The sequence below is a fragment of the Choloepus didactylus genome, chromosome 21, assembly GCF_015220235.1.
Source record: "Choloepus didactylus isolate mChoDid1 chromosome 21, mChoDid1.pri, whole genome shotgun sequence".
Taxonomy (NCBI): Eukaryota; Metazoa; Chordata; class Mammalia; order Pilosa; family Megalonychidae; genus Choloepus; species Choloepus didactylus.
The window spans coordinates 36906551-36923175 of NC_051327.1; the positions used below are offsets into that span (position 1 = coordinate 36906551).

The following is a 16625-nucleotide window of genomic DNA, read 5'->3' on the forward strand; positions in this document are numbered from 1 at the left end:
TCTCCAGCTGGGCTTTCATCAGATGGTGGCTGAGGCGCCCAAACATTGAATGCGTTAGACAGAGTAGCTCCCCTTCCAGCTGTGTCTTCCCATGCCCCTGACCTCCTTGCTCATGGAGCTCAGATAATCAATGCTGGTTCTGAAGTGCACGCATTCTTCTTCCTGAAAGTAATAATAGGCTCTGGGAGAAAGCGGTTGTGAACACAGCAGGAAAAAAAAAGAGACCCTGTAATATCAAGGCTCTTTATTGGTGTGGTGGCAAGCGTTCCCATCAAAGACTTAAAACTTGATGTGTGTTTTCCCTTTTTGCATGGCTATTGTGGTCTATCCTGTGAACTCTCACTAGAATTAGAGCTCCAAGACGCCATTATTGCCTGCAGAAGTATTGAGTGTGCTAGCTCTGGTCCACTTCTAAAGAAAATCCAGAGTACGGCATGTTGCAGATGCCGAGCATAGGGCATTGTTGCCAGCAGGTGACCTCTTAGAAACAATTTCCTCTCCTTTTCTCCCAGTTCAAAAGGTGGGGACAGTCAACCGATGTGTGTCCCATAGGGTGGGGACCGAGGAGGTGGTGCCTGGTGCAGTCAGCCAGCGGAGGGCCAGGGACTCCCAGAATCATTGCCACATCCTGGAGGGGTTAACAGGGAAGAACAGAGCAGGCAAAGTGGGTGGTTGGGGGGGGCGGCAGAGGAAGCTCTGGGACTCAGACCCTCACTGGCTTTTCTGTGCCCACCCTGCAGCATGACTCAGAAGGACAGGGGCTGGCCACAAGGCTTGAGACAGCTCCATGGCATGAGGAGGTCACACCACACTTCCAGGCTGAATGGGGCCCTTCCCTAGTCTGCGTTGAGCCATTTGTCTTCCAGGTTTCAGCTACAATCAGGAAAACTGAGGGTAGGGGACAGAAAAATGAGGTTTCGTTAAGATTCATTACTGTGCTGGCTCTGTTGGGCGTTGGAGTTCTGTATCCAGACTCTGAGTTCCTTGAAACTGTATCAGTATGTATTCATTTCTCCAACAAAGAACTAGTGAGTTATTTGTTGGTCCAGGCACTGTTCTAGGCACTGGAGATAGATTGGTGAACAAGCAGAGACCTGTGACCTCTGGGAGCTTCTGTTCTAGTGGAAGGAAATGGGAACAATAAAGCTAGTTGTAAATGTTTTAGCCATGTTAGAGAAGCAGTAGTGATGTGGAGAAAGGAGGTGGGACAGTGCCAGGAGGGTGGGTGGGTGCCCTTCTCAGCAGGGTGGTGTGGGTAGGCCTCATGGGGAAGGTGAGATTTGAGCACAGAAGGAAGCGATGTATGTATCTCTGGGGAAGAGCATTTTGGGCAGAAAGAACTGCCAGTGCAAAGGCCCTGAGGCAGGAGTTTGCCTGGTATGTGGGGGAACAGCAAGGAGCAGGGTGGTGAGGGGGGCCTGGTAGGGGATGAGGTCAGAGAGGAAGTAAGGGTTGGGCTATGTGGAGCCCTGGGGGCCCTTGGAGGACTTGGGAGTTTATATTGGGGAGGTGGGAACATCCTAATCTCTGTGTCCCCAGTGTTCAATATGGTTCCTCATAGAGATGCGCAGTAAACTCTGATTGTCTGTCTTTCCAGCTTTACATTTTCAATGAGGGAACAAAGCACTGATTTATCTCAAATGAGCCAAAGAAATCCAGTCTTGATCAGTGCCAAAGTTCTCAAATCAGGAAAGCTGGTTTTGCTCAGGGGAGCGTCACCTGATGGGAGCCTGGGGCTGGGGGTGGCTGCACATGAGTGGGGGCGGGGCGGCACTCTGCTCCCTTCTCAGAGACGCCTGTCCTGTCCTGGCACGCCAGTGGATCTGACGGCAGGGGATGGGGAGAGAGTCACCCATTTCATGTCGGAGGGCAGTCAGCGGGGCAGGCAGGGTAGCTCTGTCCCAGCAGATGATTGGCAGGATTGCCCTGGAGGGTTCTGAGACCAGGGAAGTGGCAGGGCCTGGCCGGCCTGCGATTCAATGCCTGCTGGCCCCTGGCTGGGAGGCGCATAACATCTCCCTGGGAGACCCCATGGGAGCCACCAGCCAAGCACAGGGGCAGAGAGAAGACAAGCTAACATGAAAGGGCTTTCTTCACTCAGGTCATCTTGTTTGGGTGACCCTTTTTTAAAATTTTTTTTCTATTTTATTGAGATATATTCACACACTACATACTCCATCCAAAGTATACAATCACTAACTCATAATATCATCACATAGCTGTGCACACACCCCCTTGATCGATTTTAGAGCATTTTCATTACTCCAGAACAGAGATAAGAATAAAAAATAAAACTCCTGTACCCCTTTTCCCCCTCTATTGTTGACTCATAGTATTGGTATAGTAAATTTGTTACTGTTGTTGAAGGAATATTAAAATATTCCTGTTAACTATAGTCCATAGTTTGCAATTGCTATGTTTTTCCCCACATACCATTCTATTATTTTTTTACGCTTGTAGTGGTTCATGCAGGAACTTATTTACATACGTGACTTTAAACAACCACTTTCAATCAAATTCGCCTATAATACGTTACTATTTCTTTTTTTTATTATTTATTTTTTTCTCGTTTTTATTGTCAAGTTTGGGTGACCCTTCAATCATGGAGGGGCACTCCCCAGCAGGAGCAGCGCCCGTCTGCTGGGCCCTTACCGTGAGCCCGGCTGGCTGGCTTGCTCATCCTCCTTTACTCCCTCCCCCAGCTATTTAGCGGGTACCCCCACGTTCCAGGCAGGTACTGTGCTGGCCACAGGGAATACTGGATGAACCAGACAGAGTCCCTGTCCTTATGTTCGGGCAATAAACATGCAACATCAGCACAGGTTTCAGATTTGGATGTGGGAAGGAAACAGAAAAAGCCTTGGGAGATGAGAGTGAAGGAAGTCCTCTCTGAGGGGGTGACATCATATCCGAGAACTGAAGGATGAGGGACAAGCCCAGCCAAGAGTTGGGGGGTGGGGTGAGGTGGAGATGGTCCAAGCATAGAAAATGTGAGGCAGAGACCATGGTGGAACTGAGCTGGGTGGGCTCTGGGCTCAGAAAAGAGGCCAGTGAGCAAACAACATCCTGGGGCAGTGGGAGAAGGGCTGTGGTTTAATTGTAGAGATGAACATCCTTGTACAGCATCTCATCTGATGTTCATAGTAACTCGACAGTGGGACATTGTCATCCTTGTCCTCCCCATAAGGGAGCTGAAGCCCTGAGAGGCGAAGTAGTTGGCCCATTGTCGCCCTGTTCCAGGGGATTGTTGGTGTCCAGCTCCAAATCCCACACCGTTCCTAATAATTTCCCTTTGGCCACCATCTGCAGTGAGGGTCAGTTCCAGGTAAGCATGAGATGTTGGTGAGTGTGGTGTTTGGAACCAAATGTTTCAGGTAACTAAGAATCACCAGTAATTCATAATTTGTTCTCTTATTTAGAGTATAGTAAAATACCCTTCATATAGAAATACTAAATAAGTGCTTGTTATGCCATTGTCCAATGAGTAGAAGACATTTTATTGTTTTGTGACTTGAGATACTCATGACTATCACATGGTTAATTTGCTTCCCAACCATTTATTGGCTCTTGATTGAATGCCCGAGCGGAGCCCGGCATTGAGCACAGAGGAGATGACCTGCCTTGGAAAAGGCAGGGGAGGTGGGGCTGATCTTTGGCAGACTTTACTTTCTAAGAAGGACTCACAGCCACATCATGATCGGACCTGCTGTTTGTCTCAGAGTCCGAGTGCTGAGCACGTGCACAAGTGTGAGTGCTGGGGGCTGTCAGAGAGTCCATTCCACTTCCAGACAAATGGGCTTTTCCTTAGTTTATGCCTCTGTAGCTCCAGTACTCCCTGATAATTGGCCAACTTGAGGAGAAGAATGCTGTGTTCTTCTTGTTAATGGAAGTGGCGTTTACCTCTTTGTGCTTCTCCACTTGAGAGGTTTTGTTTTCCTCGTTAAATTTGGCAACGGTATCAAATCTCCTCACTGAAGTGGTGGCGATTGTGTATTCTGGATGTGCATTTGGGCTTTGGTTCAGCAGCTTCGAATTATTCATGGCTTGGCATATAACACATATACCCATACATCACCCTGGAGTTTATTTGGTCTTATGTTTGCTTGCTGATCACCGCATTCTGGAATGAGAATACGTTCGCTCTGCAACAGATATTGGCCCAGCTTCATTTTGCAGTCAGTTGCAAAGCCATCTGCTGTGGCATCTACTATTGGTGACAGCTGATGTAATATGGGCCACTGTGACCCCCCCTGTGACTTTTGGGTAACAGGGTACCCTGTGTAATATAGAACAAAAAGATCAAACATGTTAAAGACATGTTATAGACAGCCCTAATCATTTGTCAGGTTGGAGGGTCACCTAATGAGTGATACATAAACTGTTGCTGAGCTTTTGTTCTCCAGAGCTGCCCTGCTTTTCCTATTAGCATGACATGGGCATGGCTTGGTTTTGCATTAATCCTTTGGGAGGCTGGTCTGACATTGGGAGACTCAGCAAGTGCTTATTGAAGGGAATTAACGTTGAGCAGCATAATGGTTTTGCATGTGGGTGCTGAAGTTAGACTTTCTCCATCCACATCCTGGGTCTGCCTCTCTCACTTGTGGGTGAGCTGAGGCAAGCGCCTCACCTGGGAGCTCCTTTCCCCATTCAGACGTTTGCAGGATAGGAGGAGTCCATGGTTGAAGAGTGCTTCGAGTAGAGCCAGCCACAGCTCAGCTGCTCACTGGGGGCTTGTGATGGTTGTCATTGCCTGGGTTATACAAGAAAGTGACACCCCAGGCAGCCCTGCCAGTGAGGTGCTGACATGATACCCATTTGATGGAGGCAGAAATGAAGGCCCAGAAAGGAGAAGGAACTTGTCTGGGTCGCACAGGTGGTGAGCAGCTCAAGTCCATGCACCCTGGGCTGGCTGGCTGCTCTACACCCCGCCAGTCCCAGCCCCAAAGGCCAGAGGTGGGGAAGGTTGACCAGGGGCCCAGGAGCTCTTTGGGGAGATTGAGTCTAGCCCACTAACAGACCAGAAGGCTCATGAGCTGTAAGTTGCTAGGAGTGAGGGAGTCAAGCTTAAAACCAAGAATGTGACTGCTTTTTAAATGTATATTCCCTCCCCCCTACTTCCCCCCAATCTCTTCTTTCTTGGTATTCTATTTGCCAGGGAGTTGAAAGCGAATAAAATATTTCTCAAGTACCCGGCGTCATGCCTCGCATTTTTACGTTTTACATGCAGGATCTCATTTCAACCCCCTGGCATCCTGGGATGGAGGTACTATTGTCCCTGTTTTACAGATGAGAAAACTGAGACTCATTTGGTCAAGGCCGCTCAGCTAGTAAATGGGTCTGAGGTTTGGCCCCAGTTCTGCCCTTAAGCTGAGCATGTTTTTGTTAGTCAGCATGGCCTGCCTTCTTTCTTAGGCAAAAGCCTTTCTCTTGGTTTTCAAATCCTCTAGCAGAGCTGTTTGAGCGAAAGAATTCTAGTTGCTTCCTCACAAGGTGAGTGGGCTAGGCCTGTGAGACCCTGGGAAGGTTTCAGGTGTCTTTGCCTGATTGGCCTGGACTCCTGCGGAGTGAGACAGAATTCCGGTGTCATGTGACCCATCTTTCCCCTCTAGCCACCAGTTTCTTTCTCTCTCCTTTATTTCTCAACAAGTTTTTTTCCCCGATGGGCCTGCCCTGTGCCCCATGACCTCTCTTCTGTCCAGCCACAGCTTGCTCCCCTCCCCATGCACCACTGCATGGGCAAAGACACCTCCTCAGTGGGCTGTATGTATAGGGTGCAGAGGCAGGTGCACCCCTCCATTGGTGTCTCTTCAGGGCTGGGAGCGTCATGAGCTCCTTCGGGAAGACGCATCTGATGCACCTTGCTGGCTGGCTGGAGAAGGCAGCCCGGCTGGCCCAGTACCACGTGGACTTCCTGGGAAGTCCAGATGGCCGTGTGTCTCCAGCTATCTGGGGAGCTGGCCAAGCACACCATGTCTGAGGGCACCAAGGCCGTCACCAAGCACCCCAGCTCCAGGTGACCCAGGCCTCTTAACAGAAATACAGGGTGAACTATTAAAATTTAAAAAAAAGGCGGGGGGCACCAATGGCCTTTTCCAGGCATGCCCAGAGGCAGGCTCCTACTGGCATGCAGAGCTGGGCCGCCTCCCATTCTCCTCCTCCTCTTCCTGAGTTTTCTTGCAGTATTCAAGACTGAATCTGTCACTTCCTTCCCTACAGAGCCTGCCTTCACCTCTGCCTGACCCCCAATCTGGGCATAATCCCTCACTCCTTTCCTCTGTGTCCACGTCACACCTGCACACTGTGGCCACTTGATGAGCATGACAGTATATACTTTGCTAGGTGCTCACTCATCTCCTTGCTGGACCTGGAGCTCTGCAGAGCGGCAGCTGCACCTGCCCCATGCCTGCCCCATGCCCACCTCGCTCCTGCCTCCTGCCTCCCCAGCCCTGGGTGCTTGGTCAGAGCTCAGTGAGGGAACAGCTCAGTCTGCTGGTGATGCAGTAAATTCAGCCTCCAAGGTTGTTTAATTTGCTCCTAACTTGTATTAAGGGCTTTATGACAACTGATTTCATTGAGAAACCTCTAGTTAAACTTATTTTTAAATCAAGAGATAACAGAAATACTGTAAAGTACGTGAAAATGCCCTAATCTTGGGTGGATTGCTCGATGGTTTTGTAGCTAGACTGTGTATAATTCAAGTCCAGATAGAAAACATTTCTAGCATCCCACGCAGTTTCTTCTTGTCTACAGCCAACGCCACTCTTCCCAAGGTAATCAGCATTCTGACTTCCAGAGGTGCCTTTCTTTAAAGGTGTTTTTTATTTTGTTTTACATTTAAATCGTACTGATAATACTTTCTTAGGTTTCTTAGGGTAAAACAACTAAATGATATAAAAGCATACAGAATAGAAATCAAAAATTCCCAACCTTAGGATCTTTCCCAGAGAGAACCACTGCTTCAGTTTGTGTATCCTTCCAGACCTTTCTCTATGTATCTTCATACAAATAACCACCAACCTGGGAATGTATGATGCACATATATGTACATGTTCCAGATATATAGTTTTGTTTTTAACCATCAACAATCATGTCCTCCGCCCTCCCTCCCTGCTTGATCACATGCAGCATGTGTCTTGGGTCTTTCCGAGCTGGTGCACCCAGACCTAGTAGACAGCAATCGTGTTTGATGCCTGTGTCCTTGGGGATGCCTGCCTCACCTCCTTCACTTATTTCTATCCTTCCAACCGACCCGTCTTGCCGTCTTATACAGCCTGCTTTCAGATCCCCTGTTTGCTGAAAGGCCTTAGAAATTGCTAACCCCCAGGGATTCCCCTTCCCCTGACTATATGGTTTTAGAGCAGGGACCACAGCCTTAGGATGGAGGGATGCAAGGCCGGTTGACAGCGTCGTTAACCAGCAGGCAGGAGCAGATTCTTCAGGAGTAGCCACATTGCTGGCCTTTACCTGGCCCTGACCCCAGCAGCTCACCTGGGTGTCCAGCTCCGGAGGTCAAGGCTGTTGCCCCACCTTTCCCAGTTGGGTACATGGCAGGAGCATGGCAGTCAGCTAGGAAGGCACTTATCTCTCTGCTCCTCCTGCAGTTACCTGGGAGATGAGCTGTTGTTGAACCCAGGCCTGATGTGTAGTTGCAGCATTTGGGAAACGTAGACATTGTTTGCAGAATTTTTCTGGGGCATGTGTTGTATACTTACTTTGCGAGAAGATAAAGCCAAACTCCTTCCAACTTTTTATTCTTAACTGGGCTTTTTCCAGTTCTTTTGGCTAGTTACATTGATCTTGCTGTTTATTGTGCTAAGTCAGCTCCTGAAGGTGTTACAGGCTCTTTGTTTCTTCCCTATTCCCTCCCTCCTCCTTTTTTTTGTTGTTCTTGAGTTGTGTCTCCTTTGGATACAGTGTGGTGCAGGCATCATCCCTACATTCTTGCAGCCATAAAGTCACTTGACAACAGTGCACTGAGCCCCTGCCCTGACCCAGGCCCATGGCTTTGTGTTGAGAGCACAGTGGGAAGCAAGATGGACAGGGCCCTTCTCCGGAGATTTTCAACCTGAAACATCCTGGCTTGTCCAGTGTACTGTAAGTCCTGGGAGGGCAGCATCCTCTGATGGGCCTGGACAGAAAGGGACAGCAGGAATGACCACAGATTTCTGCCCACGTTTCCCAGCCAAGCTCCTTGCAGCTTCTCCTTGAAGACAAAGTGTGGCATGTTGAGGTTGTTGATATTAAAAAAAGAAATCAAGCGTTTAAATATAGAAGAATTAAAAGGCAACAAAAACTATCCATAACCCCAATGTCCAAATGTCCCTTGTTGAAGAAGAAAAAAATAGTTAAGTATACATGATTAGAGATTTCAACCCAAATGGAAAGGTATAAAAAATGAAAAAATAGAAGTGTGCTTGCGAGGGTGTGTACACACAATACCATCTGCCTTCTCTCTTTCCCCAAAGAGGAAATGCTAATATATCCTTATGCCTTTTTCTAGGAAAAGGTCCATTTACATCATCCTGTGTGGCCTCTGAAAGGACCTGCAAAGGACCCTACTTTGTTCACTGTTCTTGCTTTTTCATCCTGGAGCCCTTTCTGTATCAGTCACCTTGGTATACCTCAGTCTTTTTAACAAATTTGTGGATGCCCACTCTATGGAAGGACCATAATCACTTAACCACTCACCCATTCATGGACATTTAGGTTATTTCCAGCTGTTTACTGGATGATTACATTTAAAAAGTTTGAAATTTCCCCATCAGTATGCCTTTTTTTTTTTTCCTTTTCCAAGCACCTGCTCATTGAGAAAAGCAGATCCCTTTTGAAAGTTTTGTTATTTATTTTTACAGTTGGTTTTTTTTCAATGCAGGCAGGAAAAGGAAGGCAACTGGTATTTGTTGGATATTTACTGTATCATCAAGGTCTGAAGGAACTTATCCATCACTTTGTTTAATCCTAGGGGGCAGAATGATTTGCCCTATCTTGTAGATAAGGAACCTGAGGCTCAAAGAGATCTCACAGCCTGGTAAGGGTTCAGCTGGAGCTCACACCGCACTATCCCACCCTGGAACCCTGTGTGTTTTGTTTCAGGTGTTCTGCACATCTGAGGCTGTTTGAAGTGCAGGGCATTGTTTCTACATCAATCCATGTGCATTTCTGCTCGGTAACTGCTAACTGGACGGTATTTTACTCTGTCTGGTGTCAGTTTTCTGTTTCTGAAAGATTTTGATTGCATGTGGCATGCTTTAAAATTCAGTGAGAGTAGGCAGTCATCAGAGGAGGCAAGTCACTTAATGTTGGGGTCCTAACTTCCCTGGTTCAGGTCCTTTAGGAGGAGTTGAGGGGCTGTCCAGGGCTGCATTCAGCCACCCAGCATCCTATGTAGACCCTGATGGATGCTGTCAGTCAAGCGGTGTGTGCAGGAACTCTCCATCACTGAGTTCCTGGTTCTTGGCCTCTTTATCTTCCTATCTGTATTTCCTGGACAGTAGAATCATATCACCATTTATCTGTCATTTTTGTGGATGAATAATCCAACATGGGTAAATAAAAATTAATGTTTGAATTTGGATGCTGATTTAGCTTTCAATTAGGTTTTGTTTTGAGCATTATGAAAATAAATCTGTGCCCCTTGAGCACATTCCACTTATTGGCAAGGTATGGTGGCCCCCAGAATATAATTGGTGGTTGCTTGGGGGTAAATTCACAAGATGGATAACCCATATCAAGATAATGGAAAAGTCTGTTTTAAGCGTTTTTTTTTAAATGGAAAATAATGTCTAAACATCATCCAGATTCTGGAAAGAGAAACTTCAATCAGAATCCTGCCCTCAAAAAAACCAGACCATCTTCTTTTGTCTTTGCTCCTTTCTAGACCTGGTCCTTTTGTATACATAGACTTTTTAAAGAGCACGAAATTTGTAACCAAGTTAAGTCCTGGTGAAGCACAATTATTTTAGGAAGAGCTTAGGCTTTGGAGTTGGGCAAACTTAGATTTGAATTCTCCCTCTGCAGCTTAATAGCTGTGTGACCTTGGGCAAGTCACTGAATCCTCAGAGCCTCTATTTTCTCATCTCTAAAGTGAGACTGCCGATTCCTACATATCATGGTTGTTATAAGGTCTGAGATAACGCCATATTTTCCACAATGTGGGACATGAACCATTAGTGATACCTAGGCCTTTTAAAATTGTCTTTCAAACCTTCTGACTTTTTCAGGGAAAGCTTTTTTGGGGGCAAGCTGATCTTTAACTCCTCACTGATACTTGTCAGGCTCTCCTAGAGAGAGCCAGCATTTGATGTCTTTTAGTATGCTTTGGTTTTTTTTTCTTTCTTTTATATTTATTTTTATAATAGCAAGGTACACTGGTGTTTCATTTCCTATAATGATAATGTAGTTCCTCAAAACATAATTTTTTTTTAAGTTGAAAAGTTCATAATAATATTTGTGTGCTGTCATTGAAACACAAATTGTATGGGTGGCATGTGGGTTTGGATGCCAGCTCTGCCACCTCCCAGCTGTGTGACCTTGGGGTGGTCATTTAACGTCTCTGAAAAAGGATAACAACAGTACTTCCTTATGGGGTTGTTGTGAAGTTTAAATAAAATTTATATGATCAAACCCCTTAGAACAGCACTGAGCACAAAGTACCATAAAAGCATTAACCAGAAGTGTTTTTCTTATGCAAATGACTGACATCTGGGAAATACTGAACTGATGTTGGTAAAATGTCCAGCAGAGTTGCCATCTTAGCAGCAGTGCACAATGAATGGTAGCTGGTGCAATTGTTTTTCGTACTTGATGATGATGGTGGAAGTTAATAATAGTGATAGTAATAAACCAGGGGGTAGCATTTGTTGTTTGTGAGATTAATTTCTTCGGAACAGAAGCTCTTGGGCAGCAAGATAGCATCAGTTGCATTTCCAGCGCCCGGTTCAGCTTGTTGTCTTTGTTCGATGTTCCCAGGCCAAGCCCAGCATTCGGTGTTTCATTAAACCCACCGAGTCGCTCGAGCGGTCCCTTGAGATGAACAAGCACAAGGGCAAGAGGCGGATGCAAAAGAGACCCAACTACAAAAACGTTGGGGAGGAAGAAGATGAGGAGAAAGGGCCTGCCGAGGATGCCCAAGAAGACACCGAGAAGGCTAAAGGTACAGAGGGTGGTTCAAAAGGCATCAGGACGAGTGGGGAGAGTGAAGGTGAGTGCGCCCAGGAACCTCGCCCTGCCGCCCGTGCTGGGAGCGGGACTGTCGTTTCTGTCATCTCCGTCGTCTCCATCCTCGTGTTGGGTCCTCTCGTTTGTCTGGTGGGGGCTTTGGTTCACTCCTGACCCTGGTGTACTTCATTCTATACGACCCAGCCATTCAGAGGCGGCCTGGGCTTGTGTGTCATGCACAATCCCAGCACGAGTCCTGTCCCCACTGGGTGAACTGGAGCAGGTTCTTGACTTCCCTGTACCTCAGTTCCCCATCTGTAAAATGAAGGCAACGAACAGTTCTCTTCAGGGGTGTAATGAGAATCAAATGAGTTAATCCATGGACTGTGCTTGGAACAGTGCCTGGCCTGGGTTAAAGGCCACGACAGCTACTATCACCACCATCACCACCACCGTCCTCCCCCTCCTCCTCTTTCTAGCTGTCATTATTATTCCCAACCACTGGGATTATGATTTTCCAGAAAAGTAATTATGCCCAGTGCCCTGTGGGAAGGAAGGGGGCCCTTTACTGAAATTATACGCTTTTAATGAGGTGATGGGTTTTTTAAAAAATTAAATGATCAAATAGAGTTTTTGAAGTCCTGTTTAGAGTGAGGTACACCATGTTGGGTGCATATGTGTTCTATAAGCAGAATTGTTCATTTCTCCTTTTTCCCTTGTCAAGAGTGATTCTGGTTTAGTTTTCACCTCCCTCTCATTTAGATGTGTCTGGAGAGCCCTGTCTGCTCTGGGATAAGCAAGTTTGGAACTTTCCAGTTCCTTGTGTCTTGGGCCAGGCTCCTGGCCACAGCCCTGGACACTCAGGGTGGGCAGATGATAGGGACCTGGGTGCTGGGTGGAGGTGGGGTGGGGGCGGCTCATCCCACACCTCCTGGGAGGAATGTGGCCTCTGCTCTCTGGCCCGGCTGTTGTCTCCCAGGGGTGTGGGTCACAGTTCCTGTGAGCCGACCTCTGGGTCCGGGGCTGGCAGTGGCTGCTTTGAAGTCAGCTCTCCCCAGCCTGCCAGCCTGGACAGCACAAGGGCCTTGGTTTCAGAGACCTGAGGGTGTACCACAGAGCAGCCACCTGCGTCAGTGGCTTGACACAACTGTCTTTAGAAGTGAGCTGTGGCTCTGCATTTAAAACATCCCCCCAACCTGTCGGCCCCATTATGATTTCCATGGCAGTTTTCATTTTTTCCCCATGAGTTCAGGAATATGTATATTACAGTTTGCTGTGTTATAATTCATTTGTGGCTTTATGATAGAAATAACTCTGGGACAAATGGACTTCAAGCTAATTTGCATAACTCTCAAGAAAAAAAGCATTAAATGCATTTCTGAAAATAAGTATCTTCATTTAATTTCAGAATCTCAGAAGAGCATTAAACCTTGGCCTTGTTTAAAAAAAAGTTTTGTTGAACACCAGGCTGGCTAAATAACCTCCTTGAAAGGTTTAAACACAATATAGAAAATGCTTATTCTTATTCTCTAATCTCAGTCTTACATACATGAAAGAGGTGAGGGGAAAAGGTAAACAATTTCTTTAGCAGCATATATGGCTAACTCCATCAACCACCTTAAACTAGAAAGTCCTTTATTGGCTCCATTAAAAAGAATTGGGCAAATATCAAAAGTTACCCACTTCATAAACCAAAAGGCAATAATTTTAAGGCTATAGTAAGTAAAATATTTTTGAAACACATCAAAAACTTTTAACCATAAGCTAGAAAAATCATCTATCTCTTCACTGTAAGAAAGAAAGCCTTAGCAGAAAGTAAAAGACATTTAAACTAAACTGATTTTCAATATTTTTTGAACAAAAGAAATGAAAAATGAATGATTAAGCTTTGTGCTCTAACCAAACTAATTAATTACAGTAATTTTAAACTGCTAGTCCATGTGACTGACAGCTTGACAATTCGGAATACTTTTGCAATAATAATTTTTTTTAATGCAGAGACACTAAAATGATCCAGTCATGCAATGTTCATCTTATGCATTCTGCATCTCTTTGCCAATCTTGTAGCTAAGGATCTTGTTTCCAGTCAATCTTGGTGCATGTAACTGGCAACTATCGATGTAAGGCTTTGAAAGTAGTGTCCGACATTGTCTGATAATTCTCCCTGATAATTCTCCCTGATTCATTTTCTGCAGCTTCTATGATTTTTATGAATTCTTTTGCTGTTTGTACTTCATTAGACACTGTTATGGAATCTTGTATATCTTTATGACTCAGTAGATGAACATTACCATCTTCATAATAATGAACCTGAATTTTCAAGATGCCAACCACTTGAGTGGTTGAAGGCGTGATTGTAAATTTCCGCCCTGACCCCAATGACCGTTCCAGAAGTTTTTTGCTTGGAACTGATGGCTTTCTATATATGTAGTAATGGTTTGCTGTACATTTATTCTTTTTTGCCATACATAGTGCAGACTCCATTCGGGTAATGTTCTTTTACATAAGCTTGCAGAGCAGTTTCTAAGGAAGTTCTCCATGATTCCAATTGCGTTTTCTTATTCATAGGGCCTTGGGTCAGTTGCTTCCTTTCTTAAGTGATCAAATTTGACACATTCTGTTTGGAGGATCCAAAAACTTTACATTTCTCAAGTCACCATATTCTGTCATCAATACCTGGTCTTCATAACTCTCGATTTTTACTGGAGTGAACTTGTAACTGGTCCAAGTTATACTGTGCAGATGCATGGGCTGCTCCTTCCCTGGGAAGATTATCATTAAGCAGTAAATGGACATCATTAAGCACCTCATTAAATACTCCAGGAGAGGTATGAATGATGAATTTTGCTGCTGTATGCACCTGCTCCTCCAGATCTGCCATCTTCCTTCTCTCCCTGATTGCATTTTGATGAGTGTAACCAAAAGATCTCTCTGGTATCACCTGGACCTCTTTTTAAGGCCTGTGATCCCCAGCATGCCTTTTTTTTTTTTTTTGATAGAAGTGTGCAGTCAGCACTTTGGTTTAGGAATTCTTTTTTTTTTTTTTTTTTTTTTTTTGGTTTGGGAAACCTTTGCCAACAAATATTACTTTGGTGGGGAAATGAGGGGCAAACACAAGGTAAGAAGGTAAGCCATGCCTATTTAGTTATTTTGATTTCTTTTTTTAACTCAGAAGAAAATTCTGAGTTTAAATCCTGGGATTAGCTGTCCTGTACCCACCGCATTGGGGGAGAAATGGACAACCCTCCCCCATTTTGTATACTTTGTTCTCATTGATATTTATTTATTTTTTATTTACTTTCATTATTAGAGAAGTTGTGGGTTTACATAACAGTCATACACAAATCATCTATTTTGTTCTGGAAATTGTTTCAGTCCTTTCAGGGGATAAGTTTCTAACTAGGGCTCAGCATGACTAACGTGGTTTGGACAGCACATGGCAGGCTTGGCCTCAGAAGCGCAATTAAATTTGTCAGTGGGCGAGCCAGTCCTGGTGCACAGGGCTATGGCCTGGCTCGGCATGGCTGCCATTGCAGCTCTGTCTGCTTGGATTGGTGTGAGGACCCTGGACAATGAGCCCACCTGCCTGGGGTAGGATACAGGGGAGGAATTTTCAGAGGCCTACAAAAGCATGTTGTCCAGACAGTTACACTGCCAAGGGGTGCCAGGAATTTCCCCGGAGGCTTTGCTTGGATAGTTGATGCTGATTTCTGAGCTTACCCAAGCATGGCTCTCAGTGACTCCCTTGGCAATTTGGGGTCCCCCTGTTTTATTAAACGTGTTAGTCATTCCAAAATATGTTGGGCCTGTCATCTTCCTATCTACCTTGCCATAAAAAAAAAATACAACTTTCCCAGGCCCATCCTGCAAAGAGACACCTACCTTGCTGGCAGCAGCTGTATCCTTGAGCTGTTTAAATCGTGCATTCGATCTCTTTGTTATTCTCATATTTGAAGTCATGGTTGGTGTGTGTCATCTTTGTAGACTGTATCTGTGTTTGGGTGAAACCGAACAGCTAGTGATTCCTGTGACTTGGAAGGGAGTCAGGCACATTTCCTCATTCACATTTCAAGCCAAAGCCCAGTGTAGAGTTGGGGAGTGCCTAGAAGATGAGAGATCTTATTTCCAGTCCTACCTTGGTGTCTGGGTTTATTGTGTGCCTTGGGCAGTCTCCTTAAACTGTGGGCCTCATTTTCCCCATCTGAAAATTACTAGTGTAGAAAATATAATTCACACAATGACTTTTTTTTTTTTTAATGAGGATGTGTTAGAACACATGGGGTTGTAAGATTCAGAAATCTTAACTCGGACTGGCTTAAACAAAAAAGGGCAATTATTGTTCATGTAACGGGAGACCTGGGCAGGGCTGGACCCAGGTGAGAGATGACCGTGGGCAATGCCAGGCTTGCGCCCTACCAACCTGGCATCAGGTGAAGAGGGAGCTTCTCTTTCCCAGTGTTTCCAGCTGGAGTTCTGGGGCTGGTGCTCGTTGGTACCTACTGGCTGGTAGACTCTCTCCCCACCCCGAGAAGGGATGTTCTGTACTGATTGGCCAAGCCTGGGTCACTCATGTATCTAACCCTCTAGCTATGGAGTGAAGTCAGCCCCACTTGGATGACATGGACTGAGAGGGGAGGAAGTGGCTCCCTAAATAGAAAATGAGGGGTAATTATCAGAAGAAGGAGGCATGGATGCTGGGCCCTGCAGAAGTGGCAGGTCTTGCCTCCAGTGGGCTCCCCTTGAAGGCCAGTTGGTGGTGCTGTATTTCTGTAGACTACTCATCTCTCAAAGGGTCAATTTCCCCCTTCCGGTTTTGAGGTGAATGTATGACTGTTTTCTCCTCCAAATTATTTCTTCTCTAGCAAGCTTCTTTCATGGTCCCTGGTTCTAGGGGGTGTTCATAGCCTGGTTGAAACAGGCAGGTGCAAGTGACTCAATGCTAGCATCGGTTCCCCCCACACACAACCTGCCACCCCCAATTTAGCAGTGAAATCTTTACTTAAAAAGATGGGGTAAATCATATGAGTAAAAAGGTCATGTGGTCGTAAGTCACAATTTTGCTATGACCTGATTTGACTGTGGCATTACGTGTTTGTTTTCTACTAACGCAGCACCCGCAGTTCACACCTCCTCCACATTTAAGTCCAGACAAGGAAGTTGTGTGAAATGAATGTGCACCCCTGACCCATCCATTCCTACCCCAGTTTGCAAAGAAATTTGCTCTGCCTCAGGTCCCAAGTAACAGCGACTCATTCTGAAACCAAGAAAATCACAGGGCCCCTAAATTTGCAGAAATTGAATATTAAAAGGAAGAAGGGGTATGTTGTAGGCCTGTAGCCAGAGGAGTGTTTACTCTGCCCAGGAAGTCGAGCACCCTCAGATGCCTATTGGTTTCTCAGCTGGCTCTCAGTATGAAAGGACAGTCATCTCTTTTGGATTCACTTAGAGCAGTAACTTAATAAGCAGAC

At 45.8% G+C, this 16625-nt stretch overlaps 1 protein-coding gene and 1 pseudogene across 7 annotated transcripts in view; one reads left to right on the forward strand and one right to left on the reverse strand.

Moving 5' to 3' along the window:
* The window catches only part of CLEC16A (C-type lectin domain containing 16A), a 228115-nt gene that overhangs the window by 41988 nt on the left and 169502 nt on the right, over positions 1-16625 (forward strand). For 4 of the 7 annotated variants that reach the window (XM_037815367.1, XM_037815369.1, XM_037815363.1 and 1 more), the window contains one exon: positions 10969-11200. In XM_037815367.1, coding sequence (XP_037671295.1) covers positions 10969-11200 — 232 coding nt within the window. The remainder of the gene's footprint in view (positions 1-10968; positions 11201-16625) is intronic. The other 3 variants (XM_037815365.1, XM_037815366.1, XM_037815370.1) reach the window with 1 other exon arrangement.
* LOC119518269 lies at positions 13191-14038 on the reverse strand (annotated as a pseudogene).